This window comes from Alexandromys fortis, unplaced genomic scaffold (genome assembly GCF_014885135.2).
Source record: "Alexandromys fortis isolate MF-2015 unplaced genomic scaffold, M_Fortis_MF-2015_v1.1 scaffold_108, whole genome shotgun sequence".
NCBI classification, from domain to species: Eukaryota; Metazoa; Chordata; class Mammalia; order Rodentia; family Cricetidae; genus Alexandromys; species Alexandromys fortis.
Genome location: NW_026067994.1, coordinates 4864634 through 4892494, shown reverse-complemented (window position 1 = coordinate 4892494; position 27861 = coordinate 4864634). Strand labels below are relative to the sequence as shown.

At 41.9% G+C, this 27861-nt stretch overlaps 1 protein-coding gene across 2 annotated transcripts in view; it reads left to right on the top strand.

Annotated features, from left to right (window-relative positions):
* The window catches only part of Ncapd3 (non-SMC condensin II complex subunit D3), an 82463-nt gene that overhangs the window by 22474 nt on the left and 32128 nt on the right, over nucleotides 1-27861 (top strand). For both annotated transcript variants that reach the window (XM_050160086.1, XM_050160085.1), the window contains 7 exons: nucleotides 2-58; nucleotides 8493-8566; nucleotides 9708-9842; nucleotides 12532-12752; nucleotides 22852-23043; nucleotides 23360-23457; nucleotides 23565-23680. In XM_050160086.1, the coding sequence (XP_050016043.1) occupies nucleotides 2-58; nucleotides 8493-8566; nucleotides 9708-9842; nucleotides 12532-12752; nucleotides 22852-23043; nucleotides 23360-23457; nucleotides 23565-23680 (893 nt within the window). The remainder of the gene's footprint in view (nucleotide 1; nucleotides 59-8492; nucleotides 8567-9707; nucleotides 9843-12531; nucleotides 12753-22851; nucleotides 23044-23359; nucleotides 23458-23564; nucleotides 23681-27861) is intronic.

Genomic DNA, 27861 nt, shown 5'->3' with positions numbered 1-27861 from the left:
GGTTGGCCCTCGATGCAGAGCAATACTGGCAAAAGCGGTGAAAGAATCCAGTCTGGAGGTACCCACGCTTGTTCTTTCCACTCCCTCTTGTTGCCTCTTCCAAATATGCCCCATTTGGTCTCACACGTGAGAGAGAACATCTGTGATTTTGCACTTCCGAGTCTACTAATTTCGCTTGACATAATCTCTGGCTTCATGCGTTCTCAGCAGGTGGCATCATTGTATTCATCTGTGTTGAATAGAACTCTACCTGTGTGTGTATCAGTCTCCATCTTCATAGGCACTGAGGTCAGTCTGTGACTCCTGTGTTGTGAAAAATGCCACAATAAGCATGAGGTATATCTGTTGTATGCCGAGCTAGATTTCTATCAGTGAAAAACACACATACCTGTGATATGGCTGAGTCATGTGACAATTCTGTTTTTGTTTTATTAAGAACTGCTTATTACTGGGTATATATTTGAGACAGGGTCTTACTTTGTATCCCTCAGCCTCACCTGCCTTGCCTCCCAAGTGCTGTATTAAAGGCAGGTACCACTATACTCAGACAATAAAGTCACTTCCCCTGATAGTGTATTAGGATTGCATTTCACTTGCACCCTTGCCAGAATTGGTTGTTTTGTTTATATTTTTGAGACAGAGTCTCTTATAGCCAAGGATGGTATGCTCCTGAGTCCTCCACCTTCTGAGTGCTGGGGTCACAGGAGTACACCACCATACCGTCTGTGTAAAGTTGGGGGGTGTTAAAGTCACCGACTATTTCCCTGTCAGAGTCTATCTGTGTCTTTATGTCAGAAGTGTTTGCTTTTATGAAATTGAATACACTGGCTTTTGGTATATATTTGTTCATGGCTGCATCTTTTGATATATTTTTACTTATTCATTATTTACTGGCTTTTGTATATATTGTTCATGGTCATATCTTTTTATACATATTTATTTATTTATTTACTTGTTTATTTATTTTGAGACAGGTTTCTCTGTAGCCCTGGCTGTCCTAAAACTTGCTCTGTAGACCAGACTGGCCTCAAACTCAGAGAGCCACCTGCCTCTGCCTCCCAAGCGCTGGGATTAAAGGCATGTGCCACTGCAGCCTGACTATATATATTATATATATATATTATTTTACCAATACGTTTATCTCTTCTGACTAATTATGACTCAAAGTCTGCCCTATATGATATCAATATTGCTTGCTTCCAGGTTTCATTTGTTTAGAATATCATTTTTTAATTCTTTTACTTTGTTTTTTTACCTTTTTCCCTTTTTTTATTTGCAGACAAAGAATATTCCTTTTTTTTCCCAACAATTCTTTATTGATTCTTTGGGAATTTCTGTACCCCAATCCCACTCACCTCCTGGTCCCTCCATATCGGCCCCTTACCCCTGCAGCATTCCCCCAAGATACCCCCTTCAAAATCAATAAAAACAACCAAAAAAACCACCTTGCTCCTCTGTCTTACCAACACCTTTTCATTCATGCTAGTGGCATTGGGTGCTACCGTGTGTCACACAGTACACCCTTTTGTCCAATCAGCACCATCCACAGAATGTTCATTGCAGCGAGTCCTTGGTCTGGGTCAAGGCCTCTGTGACACCATCATCCCTGGACCCTCACTGAAACTCTTCTTGGATATCCTGCTGTTGCCCTGAGTTATGGATATCCTGCGGTTATCATTCTGAAGGACCATTCCCTTCAAACGCTCCAGCAGGTCATAGATGGGGTAGATGTTAACATGGGTCAACCGAAGGCTCAGCATGTGGCTCTAGGTGGTACTTGAGCTGCTCAGTCTGGGCCACTGGCACTGCCCCCTTCCCACCCCCTCAGGCAAGGGACAGAGTCAGCTCTCCTACCAGCATGGTTCCTATGACCTTCTGTGTCATGACTCAGGCCATGGACATCATCACAGACCCTAGCTGCAGCTCTGGCCTGGACATCATCATGGGCCCAGTGGCAGCACAGGCCACCCAGATCAGTATGGCCCTTGTGGCACCAAGGACCAAGGAATATTTTTTTAAATTTATTTATTATGTAAACAGTGTTCTACTTACATCTATTCCTGCATGCCAGGAGAGGGCACCAGATCTCATTATGGATAGTTGTGAGCCATCATGTGGTTGCTGGAAACTGAACTCAGGACCTTTGAAGAGCAGCCAGTGTCTTAACCTCTGAGCCTTGTCTCCAGCCCCCAAGGAATGTTTCTTACAGGTAGAAATCAGGTGTTGTTTTTAAGCTTGTGAAGGGTTTTTGTTTTTTGCATTTTGTTTTGTTTTGGTTTTGGTTTTTCAATACAAGTTTTCTTTGTGTACTCCTGGCTTTTCTGGAATCCTCTGGTAGACTAGACTGGCCTTGAACTCACAGTGATCCACCTGTCTCTGCTGAGATTTAAGGTGTGCTGAGATTAAAGGCGTGCACCACCACTACTTTCTCTGTCTCTTTGATTCTGAAGCTGCCTATTCTGGTTATAAGGATCTGATCTGCCAGGGTTGTGTTTGTTTTGCTTTTTCCTTTGGTTGGAACTGACTACATAAGGGAGAATGGCACTTCCCTTGTGGGTTTCATATTCTTTCTCGTTCTGTACTCTTAAATTTTTACCTAGTCATGTTGGCTTAGGTGCAAATGCTTTCTTTTTTAAATCAACATTCTATTTTTCCCCAGATTTGGGAAATTTCCTATTTCATTGAGTAGGGTTCTTTTTGGTTTGGGTTTTATTTTTTGCCTTTAATCTATATTTCCATGCTACCTTCTATACTTAATGTTAATTTGTTATTTTAATCCCATCCCAGATTTTATTCATATTCTGTTCATAATGTTTTTTAGTCTTTATTATTTCCTGGGAGTTTTCATTCATCCACCTTGTTTTTAAGCCTTGAAATACTTTTGCTTTTGCTTGATCCAGTCAGTTGGTAAGGCTTTCTGCTCAGCTTTTATTTCACTTAGTAAGTTTTTTATTACCAAAATTTGTTTTTTCAAAATTTCTCTCTTTATTAAATTTCTTATTTTATAAACTTTATTATTATTGTTAAACTGTTCAGTTTTTTTTATATTTCTTAATTCTTTTAAAAATCACTCTTTTGAATTCTTTACCTACCATCTCATTTTCTACAGTATCTTTGGAGTCAGTTGCTAAAGAATTATGACCTTTTAGAAATGTCATATTGCTTTGTTTTAATATTACTTGTATTTCTGTGTTGAGATTTCTGCGTTTTGGAGATGGACACGCCTTCCACTTCTCCGTGATAACCTCCTTAAAGAGCACACTAGGACTGGCTAGTTTCATGTCACCTTGACCCAAGTTAGCATCATTTGGGAAGAGGGAACCCTCAACTGAGAAAATACCCCCCACCAGACTAGCCTGTGGGTAAATTTGTAAGGCATTTTCTTGATTGATTTTTGGTGTGGGAGGGAACTGCTCACTGTGGCCTGTGCCACCCCTGGTCTGTGGTCCTGAGCAAGCCATGAGGAACAAGCTAGCAAACAGAATTCCTCTATGACAGTGGTTCTCCACCCTCCTAATGCTGTAGCTGTTCACACAGTTCCTTATGCTTTGGTAACCCCCAACCATAAAATTATTTCATTACTTCTTCCTAACCTTAATTTTGCTACTGTTATGAATCATAACTTAAATATCTGACATACAGGATACCTGATATGTGACCCTCCCCCAAAGGTGGTCAAGACTGCAGGTTGAAACCCACTGCTTTATGACCTCAGCTTCAGATGCCTGCCTTGGGTTTTTGCTCTTATTACTCTCAGTAATGGAGTGTGGCCTAAGACTTGCAAGCAGAAATGAGCTCTTTCCACCCAAAGTTATTTGTCATGTTGTTATATCACAACAATAGAAATCCTAACTGGCTGAGGCTACCCTTGTATTATATTTCTATTACATATATTTCTAGTTGGAGTTGTAGTGTGCTTTCCCTGTTACTTGTCTGATGGACTTGGTGGATATCTCTAGAGGTTGGCATAGTTTTGTCACAGCTTGAGAGTTCTGCTTTCTTTGTCATGCATCTCCCAGGACTGGAGTCTTACAGATAAGGCAGATGTGTTGTAAACAGCCAAGTCCACTGGGTACTTCCTCTCTAACTACGTTTTTAGTCTTTCTTGTTAATAATGTATGGTTATGCAATAGCCCCTTTTAGGTGTGGTGTACAGTGTTGTTGCTTCTCTCTCCTTTTGCTGTAGGAGTGGGTAACTGGCAGCTCCTTCTCTCCAGCAATGTCCACGTACATCATCGACTTGAGCTTTTCTCTCCCATAGTCCTTGAGTTAAAGTGTCCACTGACCTCCAAGCAAGAGCAACTTGGCTACAGAGCTGGGTGTTTTCTTTCCCTAACTGGGAAAGGAGCTCAGAGGCAGAGCATTTTATATAATGTAGTCAAAGTAATAGTAATAGCAATAAGTATAAAGTAGAAGCCAAATACCACTTTCGATACCCATATTCCATACCCCAAATGCTAACAACAGGAATAGTGGAATAGGAGTATTTATTGGATTAGTGTGTGTGTGTTTAGGCATGCTTGCCACAATGGGTGTATAATGAAGGTCAAAGGAAATCAGTTCTCTCTTCCACCATGTGTGTTCGTAGGATTGTACTTAGGCTGTCAAGCAACTGTCTACCTGTTAGGCTATCTCACTGGTGCCCCAAACCATAATGTTTTATTTTAGACAGTTGTGAACCATCATATGGGTGCTGAAAATTGAAACAGGGTTCCTGAAAGAGCAGCGAGTGCTCTTAACCATCTCTCCAGCCATAAACCAGTAAGTTTTGAAAAATGAATGAAAAGGAAAGGGAGAAGAAATGGGAAATGAAAAGCAAAACAAAATCTTGACTATTCAAAGTGTGGAAAGGGAGCAAGTAGGGGAAAGTTAGAAGGTGAAGTTCATAAGTATGTTTTTAAAGAAAAGGAGGAAGGTATAGAGTGGATAAATGATAAGGATCAGAAGGAAAAGTCCCAACATCAAAAATAATAGAGAGCTGGGATGTTGCTTAGCAGGTAAAAACACTACCCAAGTTCAGTTCCCAGAACGCATATTTTTTAAAAAGCTATGTGCAGTGTGTGTGTGTAACCCCAACATTCCTAAAACAAAATTCAAGATGGACACAGGAGACTCACCCAGAGTCCCATGGCCCAGCTAGCCTGGTATGCAACCGCAGCAGAAATGAGATACCCCGCTTCACCCGGATAGAAGCCTTCAGAACACTATCCCCAGCGATGGGAAGCTGCTGCAGCCCCTCACCTGTTTATCGCCCATGTTAAATGTGGACTTTCAAGGAGGCACCCAAGAACCAATGCCCAGCTGGGCTCAGTTTTAGTCTGTCACTGGGGATGAGTCAAACAATCTTTCATGCAAAATCTATTTCCTCTCAACCTTCTTGAGTTATTAATTGGATCAAACTCTTAAAAGTCAACAACCGCTTAGTAAGAAAATGAGATTTACTGATGTATAGTGCAGATCATGGGAGAGAGACCCCAGTGCAAAGTAACCAGTGGGGACATAGACTTACATAGTTGTAGTTGTTTCCTTTTACTCTAGCCCCACACTGGAACGCCAAAATGTTGTTGGTTGTGTTTATTATTCTGACTCTTTGCTCTTTTGGGGACCCAACACCTAGCTTCCAAATAAATCACTCATGTAGGCTTATTCTTACTTATAAATGCTCAGCCTTAGCTTGGCTTGTTTCTTGCCAGCTTTCCTTAACATAAATTACTCCCCCCACCATCTTTACATTTTAAACAAATGTTCCAGGGCATAAAAAATGTAACACACCTTAAAGTAATATTCTATAGGTGTAGTGCCTGCCAGAAAGCTACCATGTTTCCTGCCATGATGATAATAGACTAACCTCTGAAGCTGTGAGCAAGCCCCCAATTCTCTTATAAGAGTCTCTTTGGTCATGGTGTCTCTTAACAGCTATGAAATAATGACTGGTGGTTTGAATGTAATTGGCCCCCATATGCTCATAGGGAATGGCAATAGTAGGAGGTGTGGCTTTGTTGGAGTGGGTATAGCCTTGTTAGAGGAAGTGTGCCATGGTAGGGATGGGCTTTGAGGTCTTGTTTATGCTCCAGCCATGCTTAGTGTTTTAGACCACTTTACTGCCTACAGCATCAAGATGTAGAACCCTCAGCTCCTCTCCAGCACCATGCAGCACCGTGTCCCACCCAATTAAATGTTTTCCTTTCTAAGAGTTGCTGTGGTCATGGTGTCTCATCCCAGCAGTAGACACCCTAATAGAAGTAACTAAGACATTGCCTAAACTCATTCCAATAATTTTTGTTTGTTTTGCTTTATTTGTGGGATTCTTGGGATTTTCTGTATAGAAGGCTAAATCTCCTACAAATAGAGATAAGTTACTTGTTCCTTTCCACCCAGATACTTGTTATTTATTTTTCTCACCTAATTGTATAGCTCGACTCTCTAGTACAATGTTGACAAGAGATGGAAAGTCTTGACTTGTTCATTTGTCTTTTATTGGGCAGAGCTTTGGTTTTCACTTGAGTATGAGATCAGCTGTGAGCTTTTGCAGGATAGCCAATGTCTTTGGGAGGAAGTTTCCTTCTGTTCCAAATTTGCTCACTGTTTTTATCCTCAATATTGCAAATGTTTTTCTTTATATATTAAGGTGACTGTGTAGTTTTCCTCTTTCTTCTGAAGCTATGGTATTTTCACTCATTGATATTTCACATTAGAATCAACATTGAATTCCTGAGATAAACAGCAGACATAATACAACCTTTTTTAAATCTTGTTTAGTTCAACTTGCTAGTGTTTTGCTGAGAATGTTGGGATTGTAGTCTGAAGAGTACTGTTCTGTTGAGGTGTCTGGTTTTGCTGTCAGTGATAATAGTGTGGTATTATGGGGGGGGGAGTATATTTTTCTCTTCTACCTTTTGATCATTGGTGAATGATTCTCACTCATTTTTTGTGTCATTTGGTGGAATTCCTACTAAAACCATCAGGTCTTTGGCCTTTGTTAATATGGTGTGAGATTCTTTTATGGCATTGAGTTTGTTTAGAGATGTCGTCGTTTTCTTTCTTTCGTTAACTCATCTTTGAACGTCAGTCTTCTAAACACTTGTTCATGTCACCAATTCGTTAGCATAAAATTGCTCTGTATCCCTTTGTGCTCCCTTTTTCTTCTGTAAAACTGATAGGAATTTCATAATGTTGAATAGCTCATTTTAACAATTTGAATACTATTGTCTTTGTCAGTCTAGCTAAAACTTGCTAAGCTTGTTAATTTTGTGGGTACTTTCAAAATGTTACTTGGGCTTCATTGAATTTTCTCTGCTCTCATGTCCTGTTCTTGAGATGCCGCCTTATATCTCTAAGCAGTTTCCATCTTTGACTTGGGGACTCTGAGGGGTTGCTAATCCCCTTCCATAAGTCTTTGATATGAAAACCATGTTCATATCATTATCAAGGTATCATTTATTTTCCATTCCTTGATCTTCTCACAAGAGTAAATTGACATTTCCCAGAGCTCCCATAATGTGTGACTATAACACGTGACAGTCCAGCAGACTTACTAGGCCAAGTGTCAGAGTGTACAAACAGAAAGAATAGCTGCTTTTGAACAAGTTATGTATAGTGCATGTCTTTTATTTCAAATATTTAAAAACTTTATTGTATTGTGTATCTGTGTGTAATGGAGTAGATAGGCCACAGCGTGGTGCACATGTGGAGGTCAAAGGTCAACTTGGGAGAGATATTTTCTCCTTTCTTTACATGGGCTTTAGGGACTCCAACAAGGTTGTCAGGTTTGCATGACAAGTCTCTGTGCCCACGGAGGCCTCTTCCCAGCTCCTCTCACCTCTTTAATGAATTATTGAGTGTTCTGAAAACGTTCTGTTTAGGTTTATAATTTATACCAAAGACATAATCTAAACTCATTTAGGTACTTGGTAATTCCAGAGCCTTTCTAGTAGAAAATTGAACGTTGACACGTATTACCTCATCTGATATTTACAATGTCTCTGGGTTTTGATGAGTCTTACCAAACAAAACAGAAGTAGTAAGCAATTCATTCAGAGTTGAAGAGGTCTGCTGGAGCCAGGGCTCAGTAATTCAGACAGTGCTGCTCTTCAGGAGGTCATCCCCAGTTCAGTTCCCAGCTCCCCTTGGACGACCTGCAGCTGCTTCTGACTCTGGTTCCCAGGGTTCTGATGCCATCTTCTGACCTCCACAAGCACCCCCTACACACACAATATTTATGTATTATTACATAAATAAGAATTAAAATGAATTTTTAAAAATTCATTTAGTAGTAGAAGCCAGGATTTAATATCAAATTCCTAGATATTCTTAAGTTAATGCTTTTTACAGTGAATGCCTGATTATTCAGATTTTCTTTTTCAAGACTTTTTGATAGTCTCCTTTCTTAAAACTTACAATAACTAGCGAGTCTCTAGCCAATCCTGTCTACTTGTGACACCTTAGGCGTGCCTGATCTTTCTCAAGACTGTATTCTCTGGTGTCATCAACAGAGAGATGCTTCATGACAATGCTGAGAAAAAGGACCAGGGACGAAAAGATCAACGTCAGGAAGTCTGCACTCCAGGTGGGCCTTCCTCCTTAAACACACGTTTAGGAATACCATACTCATTGCGTATTGCTTAACTCGCTTTTCATACTTTACCTTGGTTCTGCCATTTATAAACTATAGAAGAACTACAAGAATTTGCTGATTTTTAAGCTTTCAAATTTACTTGGTGACTTTTGAAGACATACAGCTGTTGTGGAGTGGGTGGTACTTACCTGTAATGCCAGCTCTCAGGAGGCAGAGGCAGGTATCTGAACTGAAGCAAGTTTTTGAGTTCAGCCTGATCTACATAGTGAGTTCCAGCTCAGAGCAGGGCTACACAACCATATAAAAAACCAACTTTTTATGTGTATTTGTTTGAACTAAGAGACCATAGATGAATCTCAGTAAGTTTGTGAAATTGGTTGTAAAAGTTGTAATGTTCAGTTTTCTCTAGATAGAGTCCTTACTTTCTTCCTTCCTTTTTTTTTTTTGTTTTTGTTTTTGTTTTGTTTTTTGTTGATTTTGGTTTTCTTTTTTTTTATTTGGTTGGTTTTGGGTTTTTTTTTTTTATTATTATTATTTAATTAAAAATTTCCACCTCCTCCCATTTCCCTCCGCTCCCCCCATCCTCCTTCCCCCTTCCCCTCCCTCTCCAGTCCAAAGAGCAGTCGGGGTTCCCTGCCCTGTGGGAAGTCCAAGGTCCTCCCCCCTCCATCCAGGACTAGGAAGGTGAGCATTTAAACAGACTAGGCTCCCACAAAGTCATTACATGCAGTAGGATCAAAATCCAGTGCCATTGTCCTTGGCTTCTCAGTCAGCCCTCCTTGTCAGCCACGTTCAGGGAGTCCGGTTTGATCACATGCTCCATCATCCAGCTGGTTGTTTTTTTTTAGGATAGGGTTTCTCTGTGTAACCCTGGTTATACTGGAACTTGCTCTGTAGGTTAGGCTAGCCTCAAAATCAGAAATCCGCCTGCCTCTGCCTCCCAAGTGCTGGTATTAAACTCGTGTGCCACCACTACCCAAGAGAGTCCTTTCAAAAGGTAGACTGCTACAGGGAAATTGGCTTGAGCCATAATCTCTAAAATATTAAAAACTACAAACTTGAAGTGTTTCTTTGCCTGTGTTTACTTTTTCTCTGTCTGTCCCAGAGTCACCACTCATGCTGTACCTTCCAGGTGTTAGTGAATATTCTGAAACACTGTGACATCTCGCTCATGGAGGAGGACCTGTTCATCCTGCAAGAGCATTGTCGAGACCCCGCCTTATCTGTGCGGAAGCAGGCCTTACAGTCCCTTACAGAACTTGTTATGGTGAGAAGTGTCATGCTGAGTATAAATGCTTAGTGCTTTGCATCAAAAGCAGCTGTGAGCTGGCTTTAATGGTTCACACTTACAATTAACATTCATAAAGAAGGCAGGAAGATACTGTGGAGTTGAGAGTATCTTTGTCTAAAGTATATCCTGATGATAGATAGATAATGATGATGATGATAATGATGATGAAGAAGAAGAAATAGATAGATAGATAGATAGATAGATAGATAGATAGATAGATAGATAGAGACAGATAGATAGATGATAGATAGGATGATGATAGATATATGGTGACAGACAGACAGATAATAGATATATAGATAGATGATGATGATAGATAATAGATACATACATACATAGATAGATAGATAGATAGATAGATCGATCGATCGATCGATCGATAGATAGATAGATAGATAGGATGAGAGAGAGAGAGAGAGAGAGAGAGAGAGAGAGAGAGAGAGAGAGAGAGAGAGAGAGAGATATATTGATTTGGAGTTGGAGCCTTAGTGCTAGAGCATGTACTTTGTATGTATAAAGTGCCTGAGTTAGTTGCCAACAACAAAAGTGGGCAGAAGTAACTCTACATAATAATTACCTGTTGTTAAATGTTAAATAAACAATTTAGAAATTCAGCTGAGGACTAAATACCAACCACTGGGGAATAACAAGTGTCTTTGGCAGATGACTTTCTTTTTTCATTGAACTATGAACTCATGCTAAACAATGTTGTGTCACTTTTTGATTTTATCTTAAATCTCTACTAGAAAAAGAAACTAAAATTTTAAAATTGATTCTAACTTTTATTTATGTGTATGTGTTCTCATGTCTGTGTCAGTGTATGTAAATATGTGTGCAGGTGTCCACAGGGGTCAGAGGCACACAGTACATTGTGAGACCAGATGAGTGCTGGGAATTGAATGCCAGTCCTCTGGAAGAACAGACAGTGCTCTTAACCACTGATCCATCTCTATTACTTTTTGTTGCTGTGATAAAACTCCATAGCTAAAGCAACTTAAGGAAGAGAGAGCTTCTTTTTGCGGAGGCAAGAGTCCACTGTGGCAGGGAAGCACAGCAATAAGTAGCAGGAATTGTAACGATCAGGAAGCTGAGAAAGCACATCTTAACAAAGAATAAACTGGAAGTGGGTTGTAACTGGAGGTTTCTCTACGATGTGCCAGTTCCCAAATAACCAGGCTGAGGCTTAATATTAATTGCAAACTGTTTGACCTATTAACTCAGGCTTATTATTAACTAGCTCTTACAACTTAAATTAATCCATTTCTATTATTCTACATTTTACCACGAGGCTTGTGGCTTAATACCCTACATCTTGCTTCCCCAGCAACTGCCCCTTTTCTCTCTGTATCTCTGTTTGGATTTCCTGCCAGGCTCTATTCTCCCTGGCTATTAACCAAATATTAACTTTATTAGCTTCTTTATTAACTAATGGTAATAAAAGGTATTCACAGCATACAGAGGGGCATCCTACATCAATGGGGCAAGACTGTAAACCCTCAAGTCTGAAAGCCTACCCTGACCAGTGACATGTTCTCCAGCAAGACCGTACCCTCCCCACTGTAACCTCTCCAGGAAGCTACAGCAACTGGAGGCAAAGTGTTCAAATGCCTGAGCCTGAGGGACGTTGCTTGCTATAATCACCTATACCATCTCTTGAGCCCCAGAAACAGAAACCTCAAAGTCAAATTGGTTGATTAAATTCAGGCCTAGATTAATTTTTTGTCAATTAAGATTTGTAGCCAGGCGGTGGTGATGCACGCACGCCTTTAATCCCAGCACTCTGGAGGCAGAGGCAGGCGTGCTAATCTGAGTTCAAGACCAGCCTGGTCTACAGAGCAAGTTCCAGAACAGCCTGGGCTACACAGAGAAACCCTGTGTCAAGGAGAAAAAAAAAAAAGGATATATAGATATTACCAGAAGAGCATATTCATTAATACGATATATAATTTATTTCTCTTAATTAACTATTGAAGAATTTTTAAAGGATTATTATTTTTATCAAAGAAGGCATTAAAGAACACATACTTTTAGGATTTGTTTTTACTGCTTAAGTGTGTGTATGTGTGTGTGTGTGTTTGTGTGTGCATCCATGTGAGTATGGGCTTGTAGTGCCCATGGAGAACTGAGCAGGCACAGACAGTTGTGAGCTGCCTGGCCTGCTGCTGGGAATCCAGCTTGGGTCCTCTAGAAGAGCAACAAGTGCAGTTAACTGCGGAGCCAGTTTTCCATCCCCAGAAGTACATATTTTGGCTTTTTCTGCCAGCACATTGTCCTTGGAGTAAATATTTGTTGTTCCTGAATAACCAAAATAATATTGATCACTAATAATAAAATAATGGCTTTAATTTATTAGTTTAAATTTAATATGTGTTGGTTTATCATAAGGGGGAGGTTACAGATTTTCAGGATATCTGAATATTGACTTTTTTTTTCTTTATGTTTTATTTCCAGTTAAGTACAGTTACTTATTTGTTTGCTTGGGTATAGTGTCAAGTATTATATGCAGGGCTTTGAGCACACAAAGAATGCCCTCTAACATTAAACTGTAGCCCTGCCCCTGGAGGTGTGATTATATTTAGTGTGTCTGCTGAAATGTTGTTTGCAACTTCATTGACTTGTACCTAGACCTGTGTTAGATCTTCTGCTGCAATGTTTTCAACCTTAGGCCCAGCCTACATGTGTGCCAGTCCAGAAAGCCTGGTTGATGGGAGTCATCCCAGTGGTGATGGACTGTGAAACCACGGTGCAAGAAAAGGCCTTGGAATGCCTGGACCAGCTCCTGTTGCAGAATCTTAAGCATCACAAGAAATTTCACAGTGAGGACAGAAGCCAAGTGCTTGCTTGGGCACTACTTGCTCTCCTTACTACAGAAAGCCAGGGCCTCAGGTACGTTAACTGTATCATTCAGTTTCTCATAGAAGGCCATGTGCTGCTCTTTGTTGTACTGTGTTTTAAAGAGTTTATTTTATGTGTATAAAAGGTGTGTGTGAGAGAGAGGGGAGGGAGGGAGAGACAGAGAGACAGACGGTCAGTACTTGAGGAGCCAGAGGTGGCATTGGATTCCCTGGAACTAGAAACTATAGTTGTGTATGCTTTTTGAGCCATTGTGTGGCAAGTCATGTTAACCACCTGAGTTATCTTTCTGGCCCTCATATGGTGTTTTAATAATAATTTTTCCATTGACATCTAAAGATCAGTCTCCAGATTCTTAGTTTATGTATGTGAAGACCCTTTTTTCTTGCTCCTCGTCAGATCTCAGCACTTCTGTGGTAAGTGTTTTGGTGGTGCCTGGACCACTGTGCTTTTTCCCGACTCTTTTCCAGTTTCAGACTGGCTCTGCATAGTGCAGAACACAGGGTGGCACTGGAGCATCAACATCCCACTGCCTGCTGTTGGGTGGTGGGGAGCTACAGCTTTCCTTGGTTTTTGTTTGGTTTTGTTTTCTGTTTTTTTTTTCAAGACAGAGTTTTCTGTGTAGCCCCAGGGGTTCTGTAACTCCCTCTATAGACCAGACTGTCCTCAGACAGTACTGAGATTAATGTCCTCCACACCCAGCCTACATTTTCATTCATAAAAGCTAAACTTTATACGTTTTAATGAGCTAGTGGGTTAAATAGCTCTGTGCTTTTGTTTCTGTTTGATAATATTGAGGGTGGTGGACATTATACTGAGGAGTTAGGATCTATGGTGGTACCTTGACTACAGTGATCTTATGATCGGTTTGTATTTAGATGATAGGGCTGCTTTTTTCTTTTCTTTACATCTCCTTGTCACACAAGAGACAGACTTTTCCATGTAGTTATGCAACAGAAAGTAATTGATTGCCTTAAACTTCTGCCCTATAGCCTTTGCAGAGAACTTCTTTCTGGACCTGAGTTTCCTCATTTTCAAGAGCAGATAATGGGTTACTTGATATCTTCATCCCTTTGCTATTAAAACTTTACCGCTAAAAATTCATTCATGTGGTCAGCGCTTTCTCGGTCCCACCTACGCTTTTGCTGATGCTCCTTTGGGGAGAGGCTCACTCAGCAGCACAGCCTACTTACTGCTTTCTCACTCTTGTTTTGGCCTTAGTTTCTTCTCCTGTTGCTGTGATAAAATACCCGGACAAACGTGACTTTAGGAGGAAAGGGTTTGTCTCGGCTTCCTGTCCCATGTTATGGCCTGCCAAGATGGCGAAGTCACGGCAGCAGGAGCTTGAGGGGGCTGCTCACATTGTGTCCACAGTAAAGTAGCAGAGAGCAGCAGAGGTCTGTGCAGAGCTCTGTCCCCACTGAACGACAGTCAGTGAATGCAATCTAGATGATTCCTCACAGACATTCTCAGACGTTAACCTTAGTCTAATTCCCTCATAGGTGATTCTAGATAGTTATCCCCTAGTCTTAGGTGTCCAGGGTTGCTTGATTTGAAACAATAGATTCCCTCTCAAGATGACTTTTCTTAAATTTAGTTACTTTTTAACTTAACTAAACATTGAGCTCATTGGTATTTCATGTATTCCTATTATAATGTATATCAACATGATACCCCCTAAGCATCCTATGACATGCATTCTCTAAAGCTTGATAGGACATGAGTACCCTTTAAATGCCTGCTTTTCGAGTATAAATGCTGGTGGTTATGAGTATTTATAGCTTCATTTCAGTCCCATTTCTTTATGTTTTTAAACACACAGCTATCTGATTTCAAAATGATAAAAATAACTGCCAAAAAGGAGGCTGCTCGTGCTCAGACTCAGCCTTCAGCTTACCCCGCCAGCCACCCAGCCTAGACACATTAAATAGGTGTCACAGCCTTCCCTGTGTGTGTCACCACAGTGAGAGACTATCACTACTGTGCCAACAGCTTTTGTCAGCTGGACACAAACTAGAGTTGTCTGAAAGAGGAAACCTTAATTGAGAAAATGTCTCCATGAGATCCAGCTGTAAGACATTGTCTTAATTAGTGATTGATAGGGGAGGGTCCAGTCTATTCTGGGTGGTGCTGTCTCTACGCTGGTGGTGGTCGTCCTGGGTTCTATTAGAGGACTGAGCAAGACAATAAACAGCACCCCTCCCTGGCCTCTGCTTGACTCCAGGTTCCTGCCCTGTTTCAGTACCTGTCCCGATTTCCTTTGATGAACAGCAATATGCAAGTGTAAACCAAATAAACCCTTTCCTCCCATTGCTTTTTGGTCATGGTGTTTCAGCACAGCAATTGAAACCCTAAGACAATTGCTTTTATTTAAAAAAAAAAGGGGGGGGGCATGGGGAGGTACAGTCCTAAATTTTTTTTTCCAGAAATGTTAAATGTAAAGTTTTAGGGGAAGTGGTCTCTTATGTTTGCTAGGTGTCGTGTGACAGCACAGCACAGTCCGGGTGGCCTAAACGGTTCTGGAGACTGCTGAGTCTCGGGAAAGGTTCTTGCAGCTCTGCTTTTTCCTAGCCCTCTCCTTGGCCTGCAGGCAGTCCTGACTTGCTATGCTCCCAGAGTCTTTTCTGGAATCTATAAGGGTCCAGTCTCACCTTGTAAAGACACCTGTCACATTTGATTAAGGTGTGTGCTAGTGGCCTCCTCTGATTTTTATCAGTTATTTTATAGGCACTGTCTCCAAATGCAGTCACGTTCTGAGATTACAGGTGTTGGGCCTTGAAGATAGAGATTTTAGAGGGGCATAGATCAGCCTTTTACACACTTCTAAAGGGAAACCATTGCATCTTCTTTTCAACCCTGAGCCTAAGGAGCTGCAGGGTGATTGTGTGTTAAAATGATTGCCAGCAGCTGCTATGGCTGCGCGTTTCCCTTTTAAAGCTCACGTTGAAATGAACTGACATATATGAGTGTCATGAGGTGGGGGTCCTGTAAGAAGGGCTGGGCAGCCAGGACTGGCTGGGCTGTCTCGCTCCACCTTTGTGCATTTGTGCTGTGTGAGTACCCTTGCTTTCCACGGAGGATGCAGCATGTAAGGCGCTACCGTGGAGCAGAGAACGCCCTCAGCATACACGAAACCTGCAGCCTTAACCTTAGACTTCTGAGCTTACAGAACTGTGAAAACATGGGCTGGAGAGGTGGCTCAGTGGTTAAGAGCATTGCCTGCTCTTCCAAAGGTCCTGAGTTCAATTCCCAGCAACCACATGGTGGCTCACAACCATCTGTAGTGAGTTCTGGTGCCCTCTTCTGGCCTGCAGATATACACACAGACAGAATATTGTATCCATAATGAATAAATAAATAATTTCTTAAAAAAAAAAAAAAGAACTGTGAAAACAGGGTCTGTTCTTCAATTATACATCCCCAGGTGTTGCTATAGCAACTCAGAAGCCAGACTAAGATGACACCATAGAAAACATACGAAGGACAGATTGAAAACTAACCCAAACGAGGGATGGTCCACCGGTATTTACTAATGATTCTTTCCCAGGAGAGAAGTCCTAACAGAAAACAGATGAGGTGAAAAGCAATTCAAAAAAGGTGAAGTGGAAATGAACAATAGACAAGAGATATTGAATCTGTTGTTAAACTTCTCTAACAGTCAACAGAGTTAAAAATAACACAAGTTTCAGTTGGTTAAAATGTGAGGCTTGACAGTCCCTACTGTAACCAAGTGTTCCTGAGAATTTGAGAAAGTGACAGTTTTGTGTGCTTGGGGAGTGCATAAATTGTCAAAACCTGCTTAGAAGACAACCCAGCAATGTATATTTCAAGCAAAAGGAACGCTTGTTGTTTTTTATCCCAGAGCTGTGTCCTCCCTTCCTCTCTGGCATCCCAGCCCACCCAGGCAGGGTCTCTTCTGTCTGGTCTGCTTGCAGTCCACCCCTGACCTTTCTACGTGCTTGACCTTTTCAGAAAGCATCAGAAAATGCCCTCTTACTGTATCCCTCAAAGGTTGCTTCATCTTTGTTTCCACCATGTGCATGCTGGGTCTTGACAGTCCCACTCTGCTCCCCACACAATCTGTCCTGCATACAGGCACCTCTGCGGACAGCAGGTTCTCGCTATGAGATATCCACCTTGTTTGATCTTATTTGTCCTTAGATTTTCCTTTACTTATCTCTGGCAGTCTTCCTTGTATTGTCCCCCAATGTATTAGGGTTCCCTAGAGTAAAAAAAATTAGAGAATATATATATATAATGTGTAGGTATACACACACACACGAGTTGTAATTTTAAAAATGACACCAGGAAGAGAAGTCATGCCATGCAACAAGGTTCACATAGGAGGTTTATTGGAAGAGGAAAGAGAAGAGGACAGAGGGATTCAGAGACCAGTCCCTGGGGACAAGAATGGCAGTCGAGAAACAGACAGGAGGTGGGTCAGGGGTGGACTGCAAGCAGACCAAACAGAAGGAAATGTGGCAAATGTGCATGGGAGGTGCTCTTAGTGACTGCAGCTGAGGACATATCCTGTCAGGATCCTAAGAGCAAGCCAGTACATATGCCCGAATACTAATACACACAGTACACACACAGAGGGGATTTATTAAAATAACTAACAGGTTGTGGTCTAGCTGGTCCAGCAATGGTTGTCTACCAATGGAAGGTCCAAAAATCCAGTAGTTGTTCCATCCACGAGGCTGAACTGTTAGGGTTACTGCTGCTGTGATGAAACGCCTTGACCAAAAATAATTCGGAGATGAGGTTTATTTTGCCCACAGTTCTGGATAACAGTCCATCATCAAAAAGCAGTGAGGGCAGGAACTCAAGCAGGGCAGGTGGCAGGAGCTGATGCAGAAGCCATGGAAGAGTGCTCCTTACTGGCTTGCTCCCTATGGCTTGCTCAGCCTGCTTTCTTTTAAACCCAAGGACCATTAGCCCAAGGATATCTCCACCCACAATGGGCTGGGCACCTCCCCTACTAATCACTAATTAAGAAAGTGCCTTACAGCTGGCTGTTATAGAGGTTTTTTTTTTTTTCGATTGCAGTTTTCTCTTTCAGATAACTCTAACCTATATCAAGTTGACATAATACTAGCCAGAATAATGGATGTCTCAGCTGGTCCTCAGTATATGCTAGGATCCTGAAAAAGTAGACTCTAATTCCATTGAACGAAATGGGCTTGCTAGCGAAAATTAGAGCAGAAATCAAAGAGAGCAGTCGTCCTCCTTCCGTGGCCTTTATGTGGGCAGCCAGCAGAGGGTATGGCCCACATTAATGGTGGGCCTTCCCACCTTGCCTCAAATATACGGATTGGAATGGGGTCTCCCCACTTCAGATGATTCAGTCCCTCAGGTGCCCAGCCATTTGGGTTTGAGTTAACTCCAGGTGTAGTCAAATTGATAACCAAGAGTAGCCATCACAACTGGCCTGAGTTGCTGCATTTCCTAAGTCTGTGGGCGTGTTTATGTCTGAAATTGAGGCTTACCTTATGCTTTTTTAGCTTCACAGCATCCTCCTAGTATTGTTCTCATGCTCAGATAGAGCAGACCTATCTGAATCTAGGTTTATGTAGAGGTCAGAGGTTAAAGACAGATGACTATAGAGGGTGAGTGAAAGATGAGGGATATTTAGTGAAGAAGCCTGTGGAAGGTTACAGGAAGAACTGAACTTTATAAGTGAGTGCTGGGGCTTTCTCTTCCCTCTTCCCCTAATAAGGCAGCCATCGGGATTACCCCAAAGTGAGGAGTGTAGAAAGGAGGCCTAAAGTGTGCGGTCATGTGGAACTGTTGTGCAGACATGGGCTAGGGCAGTGGTACAGCTTTTATTCACAACATTAAGAGGTTTCTTGGCATTTTCACTTTTATTCTTTCATAATTATAGGGTTGAAGTTCCAGAAGCAATATGACAGTACTGGAACAGATTGCACACAGAAGCAGATACAAGAACCCCATTTGTATTTGAGCCAGACTTACGAGGTTTACAAAGGGATGCAGCAGTGACTCGCCCCATTTACTTTGTTTGGGAAGAGCTGTTTGTGAAAAGAATACTATTACTCATACTGATATAAATGTTGCTTTGGTGGTTCTAGTTTTTTTTTTTTTTTTTTTTGCTTTTGGTTTTTATTTTCAGCAATAGGGATTGAAGTGTCCTAGATGACTTTATGTATGCTAGACAAGTGCTCTGCCACTTAGCTGTGTCCTCAGCCTTTCTTATTTGCTTTTTATCTTGAGATAGCATCTTGCTAAATTGCCCAAGCTGGCCTTCACCTGATTCTGTAGCCCAGGATGTCGATGAATCTGCAATCCTCTTGTCTCGTCCTGCTGAGTAACTAGGATTACAAGCTTGTACTACCAGGTCCAGGTCCAACGTATTATTAATTTTTAAGTAGTAAACATTTAAGTTCCTAATGTGGTGGTGGTGGTGGTGTGTGTGTGTGTTTGTGTGATTCACGTGCACCTCTCCATCCATCCTATATATGTAGTAATATGGAGCGGCGGGGCTGCGTCCCCAACACCCCGGCCGCTTGGCTAGCTTATGCCCGAAATAACAACACACAAACTGTATTCATTTAAAGAACTGCTTGGCCCATGAACTCTAGCCCTTACAGGCTAATTCTCGCACCTGGACTAGCCCATTTCTAGTAATGTGTATAAGCACCCCAAGGTACGCTTACCGGGAAGAGTCTAGCCTCCGTCCATCCTGGTGTCTCTGCTCCAGAGAGCAGAGTTGTCGGGTCTCTCTGGGAGCAGAGCAGAGTCTGACCTCACTTCCTCTTCCGCCCAGAATTCTATTCTGTTTACTCCTCCCATCTATGTTCTAAGCTATGAGGCCAAGCAGTTGGTTTATTATAATTAACCAATGACCTTCCTCCATCATATATACACAAAAGTTCTTTGGGGATGATGACTAATTTTAAAGGATTTAAAGGATCTCTGCATAGGGTATAGCTCAGTGGTAGGAGTACTTCCCTAGTACGCACAAGGCCCACTAAAAATGCGTATACATGAGAAAGTGAGTAAGTAAATTTGAAGAAGTCTTGCACTGAAAATATAAGAGAGCCACTGATCTGGAGAACCATTCTGAAAAGCAAAAGGTATTATTAGAGGGCCTGGGGGATGGCTGGCCGAGTGGTGTCACTGTCAACACAGATGTGAGGATGTGAGTGTGAATCCCCAGCCCTCATAGCAGCAGGTAACTGTTAATGCAGTGCTGGGGACAGAGCGAGGAGATGGAGCTGGAGCCCTGGAGCTCGTTGGCTAGTAAGCCTGGGTGCTCAGTGAACTCCAGGTTCAGTGCAGGAAAGGTGGAGGAAGCTGGAGAGATGGCTCAGTGGTAAAGTGCAAGGTCAGGATTCTGGCCTTGAGTTTGGATCCACAGCACACACATAAAAGGCTGGGCTTGGTAATCCCAGCTCTGAGAGAGGCAGAGACAGGAGAATACCAGCTTACTGGCGAGATAGTACTACAACCAAATTGATAAACTCCAGCCTTAGTAAGCAACCCTGTTTTAAATAAATGAAATGGAAGAAGACTCCTGACATAGACCTGTGGCCTACATATACACATACCCACAAGTACACACACAAACATATGCATTCTTAACATATAAATCAAAACAAGTCAGATGGATAGTGTTGGAGGAAGTCACCTCTGATGTCCACACATGTGTATGTGCTTACACATGCTCTGGGCACATCACCCACAGACATGCACACCCATGCTCATACATACATACATATATACATACCCCCAGAAAGCACTACTAAGAACAATAAGGCTGATGGAATCAAGAGTTTTATAAACAGTAATATACAAGATTTATGTTAAGATCTTTAGTCAACAGAGAACAAGTGCTTTTTAAGATACCTGACCTTTGAATTGACTTTATACTTAAGATTTTTTTTTTAAATTGTATGTGTATCTGTATATTTTCCTAGCGTATGTGCACTTGAGTGCAGGTGTCTACAGAAGCCAGAAGGGAGCAGGCTGGGGTCATAGTTGGTAGTAAGCCACTCAACCTGGCTGCTGGGACCCAAACTCTGTTCCCTGCAAGAGCCATATGGATTATCCACCATGGGGCCATCTCTCCAGCTCCCCAACCCGGCTCTTGAAAGCTAGCAAGGAGCAGAAGCACATCCAGGGGAGAAAACGGCCCTGGGTGCATGAGGTTGTGTGTACTACACTAGCACCTCAGTGCACTGATGGCTGGTGTGACTGTAGGGGGCCTGGGACACAAAGTAAATGGGAGCTTTATAATACAGCATGCCAAGAAGCTTGGCCTTACATTAAAAGCAGAATAGCGAGGAAGAAGTTGCTGATGAACTCATATAGAGGGAGAAGATAGGCATTTACATTTTAGGACCTACAGAGAATAGATTTATATTCGAAGACCACAGGGATCAAGCTATAGGTTGAAAACACAGACCTGTGTGTTGGGTTCCCAGCTGCCCGGCAAGCTTAGACCTGAAGTAACCACACAGAAACTGTATTAATTAAATCACTGCTTGACCCATTAGCTCTAGGTTTTTATTGGCTAACTCTTACATTAATTTAACCCATTTCTATTAATCTGTGTATCGCCATATGGCAGTGGCTTACCAGCAAAGTTTCGGCATGTCTGACTCAGGCTGTAGCTCCATAGCATCTCTCTGACTCTGCCTTCTTCTTCCCAGCATTCCGTTTAGTTTTCCCCCACCTAGCTCTGTTCCCCTATAGCTCTGCTATAGGCCCAAAGCAGTTCCTTTAAAGGGAATAAAGCAACACATAGACAGAAGGACCTCCCACACCACCTGTGTAAAAGTGACTTAAGTCATAGGTAACAAGGATAGAATTAGGTGGAGGTAATGGAGTTGGAGGAAGGAGGCGTCTCAGAGCTGCTTAACAAGTGTTGGTGTGGAGAGTAGAAGGACATAGAAGAGGAGGTCTAGTGAGTTCAGTTAACAAACATTTTGAGTACTTTATTTTTAATGCCCTGCTCTCAGTGCTCAAAAGTTGCAGGACTTGACACCTCACTCTCTTTAGGTTGCTCTTAACCTGGTGGAAATTTCGCAGAGCAAAGTCAGTTTTTGTAGGAAGTGTGTTACAAGAGCACAAAGGAAGAATATAATCTCATTTTGTTATTATTTCTTCTCTTTTTGGTTTCTTCCCTCCATCCTTTCCCTTCATCCTTTCTTTTGGCAGGAGATCAGATTCAGCGTCTTGCACATGTCACCCCTCCAGCTCTGGGAGCCATGTTTTTGTCTTCTTTCAAATGTATACTGTGGCATTGTCTCATGGGTCATAGCATCTCCTTCCATGCTATGGAAAGAACATAAAAGTGATTTAAAACAAGAGTGAAGGGCACTATGCATCAGTTGGTTCTGCGCTTACCCCACAAGTTTGGAGACCTGCATTTTGGATTCCCAGGACCCATTCTCCATTTAAAAAAAAAAAAAAAAATGAGTGTGGTGGCACATGGCCACAATGCCAGCACTGGGAAGGCAGCCGAGAGGATCCTTGAGGTTTGCTGGCCAGCTTGTGTAGTTGAACAGTGAGTTCCAGGTTCAGTGAGAGACCCTGACTCAAAAGATAAGGTGAAGAGTGATTGAGAAGGACACTCAGCACCAACCTCAAGAACATGGACCTACCACATAACACACAAAACAGTAACATGGATATTGTACATTGGAAGCGTTTTAAATTTTGTTCACGTATTACTAAGGTATAGCAAGTTCTAGCTCATTTGCTATGCCATGTTTAAATGCTACGATATCCTTTCTCTCCAGTATCACATTAAATAAAGAAGAGTGTGTCTATTCTTGTTGCTTTGTTCCTATCAATATGGACTTGCCTGTTATAGTAAGCTATTAGTGTGGAAATTTTGGAAGGAATGATTTTGCAATTCTCTCCTTTGTTGTAAATAGTATTTTGTGAGGAGGGAGATAAGGACAACTTATTCTGAAGGGAAAATTAAGACACCTTATTTGATATCAGATATGCAAAAGGCTGGGCTCACTGAGTGGATGTTTTATTTGCCAGAGAAATCCTGGAACTGCAGAAGTTGATCCCTTCCAGTGAGAGCTTGGTCGGAACACTTTGCTGTATTTATAGTGACATTTCTCCTTTTCCTTCTCTCTCTCTCTTTTTCTAGCTGCTATTTAAATAAGGCTTTTCGTATTTGGTCCAAGAAAGATAAATTCTCATCCACTTTTATAAACAGTGTGATATCCCACACTGACACCGAGCGCTCAGCACCAGCGTGGATGCTGCTCTCCAAGATCACTTGCTCATCACCCAAGCTGGACTACACCAAAATAATGGAGTCATGGGAGAAACTCAGCAGGTTTGCATGCTTATAAAGTAGTCACTAGCAAACACCGATTGGCTGCAAGCAAAGCTCATGTCTTCAGGAAATGGCCTACTATAATAGTTATTGCTTTAAATTCTGGCTTAAGAACAAGTTGAAAAAATAAGAATCACATTTAAGCAGTTTATTTTTGTCAGAGTTCATTAAGCACCTTAATGTTTCCAGACTTGACAGTTAAGCCATTTAACGACTTGACTTTTAATATCAATAATCCAGAGTAAGTAGGGGTGGGGGTGGTAGTGGTGGTTTTGGCAGCATGCTATTTAATTTGGCACCTTCTCCTTTTCTCTAGTGAACAGTCTCCAAATCCAAACACCTTAGGTTATATACTATGTGTCATTGGGCATATTGCAAAGCACCTTCCCAGGAGCACCCGGGACAAAATAGCTGGTGAGTCTAATGGAGACTGTCTTGAGACCTTGCTGTTTACTGCAGCTTTTTATGTATGTAGTTCTGTGTATTTTGTAAGCAGTTAAATTCAGGTTTTCAATTTTTAGGTATTATCAAAGGCAAGCTGAATGGATTTCAGTGGTCTCTGGAGCTCATCAGTTCGTCTGTTGACACTTTGCAAGGGCTCTGCCGAGCATCTGCAAAGACAGTGCTGGAAGAGCAGGTATGGCCACACACCCTCCTGTGCTTCCATCTCTGGCTCGAACGTGCTGCTCTGTCTGAAGTCTGAGAAGTGTTGTCTGTGAATAGAGGGCATGGGAGGTAATTTTTGCCACCAGTCAGCACCGTATGTCCAGCTGCTGTCTTTAAGGGTTGACTGCTGAAGACACGCTCTCTTAGATAGCCATTGGTTCCACAAGCAAGTGTCTTTTAGTCGTGTGTGCCTCCTGAGTGATATTTATCTCCCTGGTGACAATTCTGCAAGGCTATCTTTTAGTAAGTGCTAGCCTGAATATCCCAAGAGCATCTGCGGCATTGTTTTTACCATAATTGTAGAGTTCCACGCACAGCAGATGGTGTTTGATCCTTTGCTGTATCATATTCCTTTGGATGCCTGTGCTATTATGTCACTCAAGGGTTTCCTGCTGGTATTGTGTCTCCAAAGTTGCCTAGCCAACTGGTAATTTTTTATAAATATTTTATTAATTCTAGTAATTTTATATGAATAGTCAAAAATCTAAATGACTACTTTATGTAAGGCATTACTTTAACAACTGCTGGAAAATTCTCATATCAGGATTGTTTTTGAGTTTTATGTATTTACTGTGACTATGATAGCAAATGTGTGGAGGTCAGAAGACACCTTAGGAGTCAGTTCTGTCCTTCCACCAGGTGAATGCCAGGCTTGGCAGCGGGGGTCTTCACCCACCGCACCATCTCACAACTGAGACATCTCACCGGCTGTATCAGTATTTCTTTTTTTTTTTTTTTTTATGTACGTTGGTGTTTTGCCTGCATGTATGTCTGTATGAGGGTGTCAGGTTTCCCAGAACAAGAGCCACAGACAGTTGCAAGCTGTCATATGGGTGCTGGGAATTGAACCCAGATCCTCTGGAAGAGTAGCCAGTACTGCCAACCACTGAACCATCTTTCCAGCCCCCCATTTCAATATTTCTAATCATTTTATTACTATCTTCTGCTTTCATCTTGAAGTATACTCTTTTTTTAGTTTTTTTAATTTTTTGTTTACCTATTATATTGTGTGTATTTGAGTGAGTGTGATGTGTGTTAGGGTACTCATGGAGGCCATCAGATTTGCACAGTTAAATAGTATTGAACAGTAAGAAAACATGGTATAGCTGGTGCTGTGTTGTTTGGTGTAAAATCCTGGGAAAATTGGTGGCAGGTTTTAAGGATCAGTGGCACACACCCTGCTGATGGCAGAACTGGGATTGGAGGGGAAGGTCAGTTTCTAGCTTCCAGGCATGCTAGAAAATGTCATCTCTGCTGTGGGCTCTTCTTGTGAATGTCCAAGGTCATCAGACTGTTTAGTTACATTGTTATTAGAGCCCGTCCTTGGATCTAGAAACAAACAGCTACAAGAACTTGAATTGTGGTAGTGTTACACCCAGTCCAGGAAGGAGAGAGACAACACTTACTGGTTCCAGAGATTTTAATAAATCACCCCATAAGCAAGTCACTGATGGACTGGGGCTTCGGGGCTGCAGGACAAGGGCTCCAGAGCCTCGTTTATCAGGACAGCTCCGCAGGGGCAGAAGCAGGGTTCATATGCACAAAAATCACAAGCATTTGCTGCCAAGTTACACTTACAGTTTTCACCAAGCAAGAATCAAATATTAGGGACTTTCCTTGTGTGTTCCATCATTGTCAGCTGACACAAAATGGGAGCTTTTCAGCCCAGCCAACCAAATTCATTTGTTCTTTCTGTTGTTAGGAGCAGTATATGTTTTAAAGAACTAAGGAACATAACAGACTGCTTCTATTGTCTAAAGAGGGGGTGGGTGAGCCATTGGAAAGTTCTCGGCTTCTCTTGGGCTTGGGAGCTTGAACTGTGCTTCATCCAATAGGTAAAATAGAGTCTGAAGTCAAAATGACAGTACTAAGGCTAAGGTGCTTTTTCCTGCTCCCTTCAATAGGAAAACGGCTTTTTTTTAATTTTATTTATCATTATTTTTATTTATTTATTTATTTATTTATTTATTTATTTGGCCAGCATCTCCCATGGCAGTCAGCAGTAGAATAAGACCTCGAGTTTTTTCTGGCCTGCTAGGGTACTTGAGTCACTATAAATACACTTTTCCTCGTCCTCTGTAAATAAGTGCTCTGTATTTTATTGAGAACAAGAAATGATCAGAGTAGACAGTCAGTGCCCCTCTCAGCTGTACACTTAGATAGCGATCTTGAACATGTTTGGTATCTGTAAGCTTGGTAAGAGTAGAACTTCTGTGGATGTCATTACACTCTTGATAAGAACTTGGACTGTATCAGTGGGGAAAGTGTCTAGAATAAGAGGGCATTGGTCATGTCCTCCCTTTTGTCCTAGCTAAACTTAAGTCCTAGCCGTTTTCTTTAACGCAGTTTCAGAGACACCATTTTAGAAACAACTTGACAAATGGACTTTATATGGAAGACATTTAGATGAGGGGTTTGTGAAGCAAATGGTGTAGCATGTAAGAAGCTATGTGAGACAAGCTGCCTAGCAGAATTCAGATGTGTGAAGACTTTAACATGAAAGAATTAAATTCGTTTGGTGTACTCAGATGCTCAATATATACAAGTGTTTGGAAGTTATAAAGGAGCAAATTTCAGTCAACTGAAGAAAACCTGAAGGTGCTCACAAGAAGTTGTGCCAAAACTGGACAGTAGGTGTTGTGTAGCAAGGATCCCCAAACTGTCTGGCAGTGACAGTTTTCCCAGGCTCTGTGGTTCTGAGTAGTTACTTCAGCTCAGCCAGGTCCTTGTCTTAGGCTGTTTATACAAGTCAGCTGTTCTCTCTTCCTAGGGATCAAGGCCTGTTGATTTCAGGCTCTCTCTTGGCCAACAAGTGATGTCTAATCTATTAAGAGTCATAGGTGTGATGCGGTGGTGGTGCACACCTTTAATCCCAGCACTCAGGAGACAAAGGAAGGTGGATCTCTGAGTTCAGGGACAGCCAGGGCTACACAGAGAAAGAGTAATAAACACCGTAGTTTTGAAAATTGCTAGACTAAGTCAGATTATGTTTTTTTGTGTGTGTGTTTGTGATTTTCTACTACTTGGCAAGTGCTGATGTGACACCATATTGTTCTAGTATCACTTGCACCGGGTGACTCCTAAGATAGTCTTTGAGTGCACCTGACATACATGTGACAGGTAATGTCATTGCAATAGTTTCCCTAAGATAGAAGGATGTGTCCTAATGTTCACTTCTGTGGAAACAGTTACACCTAAGTATTGTGGAATAGCCAATGAAGTACTAGAATTTGGGATTTTGAGAATGCTCTTAGGCACGGAAATGTGGTTATATGTTTTGAGTGGCAGTGACCCCCTGGAACTTTCTTTAGTCAATAAGAAACACTAAAAACCTGTACCTAAAATATTACAGAAGAGTAACAACTGCTATGTGTGTGTGTGTCTGTCTGTCTATGTCTATATCTTGGACCAGAAGAGGATGTTGGGTGTCTTCTTCTATCCCTGCATACCTATTCATTTTTGGGCATGATCATTCCCCTGAACTTGGGCCTTAACCTTCAGCTAGGCTGGAGAGCAGCAAGCCCCAATGATCCTCTTGTCTCTGCCCACTTTGGGACAGGCGTTTTTAGGGATGCCTGGCTTGCTATGTGCTGAAATCTGAAGTCAAGACCTCATGATTCTGGATCAAGCACTCTTTAAGTGCTTAGCCATCTCCAGATCCCTGATATGTGGAGTGTCTAGCTGTGTAGCCACACTGGCTTGGAGCTCTCCATTTGCCTACACCAAACTGGGACTCAGGATCTTCCCACCTCCCCCACCCAAGTGCTAAGATTACCATACCTACTATCAGTCCTTATTTTATGTCTATTAAAAGTGAAGCACTAGCTATAATAGCTACTTCTCTACCTGTGTGTGGTAGAATTGCCATTTTTCCTCTACTATCAGAAGGCACTGCTGTTAAAGGTGGTTTATAGATGTGAGAACCAGATTTTATGTCTGCCTTTTGCTCTTCTAGAGCAAATGTAAAAGGAAAGATGATAGACACAATACTCTTTCAACATTTGCCCTAGCCGGTTCCCATGACTAGGTTGCTGCAAGCGTTGCTGTGGTGTGGGACAAGCAAGGAGAAAGGTGAAAGTCGTGGGTGTGGTGACTGGGGTCTTCCATGCCTTCCAAGAGCCTGGAGGTCGTGAGAACTGGGCTTGGGGAGTC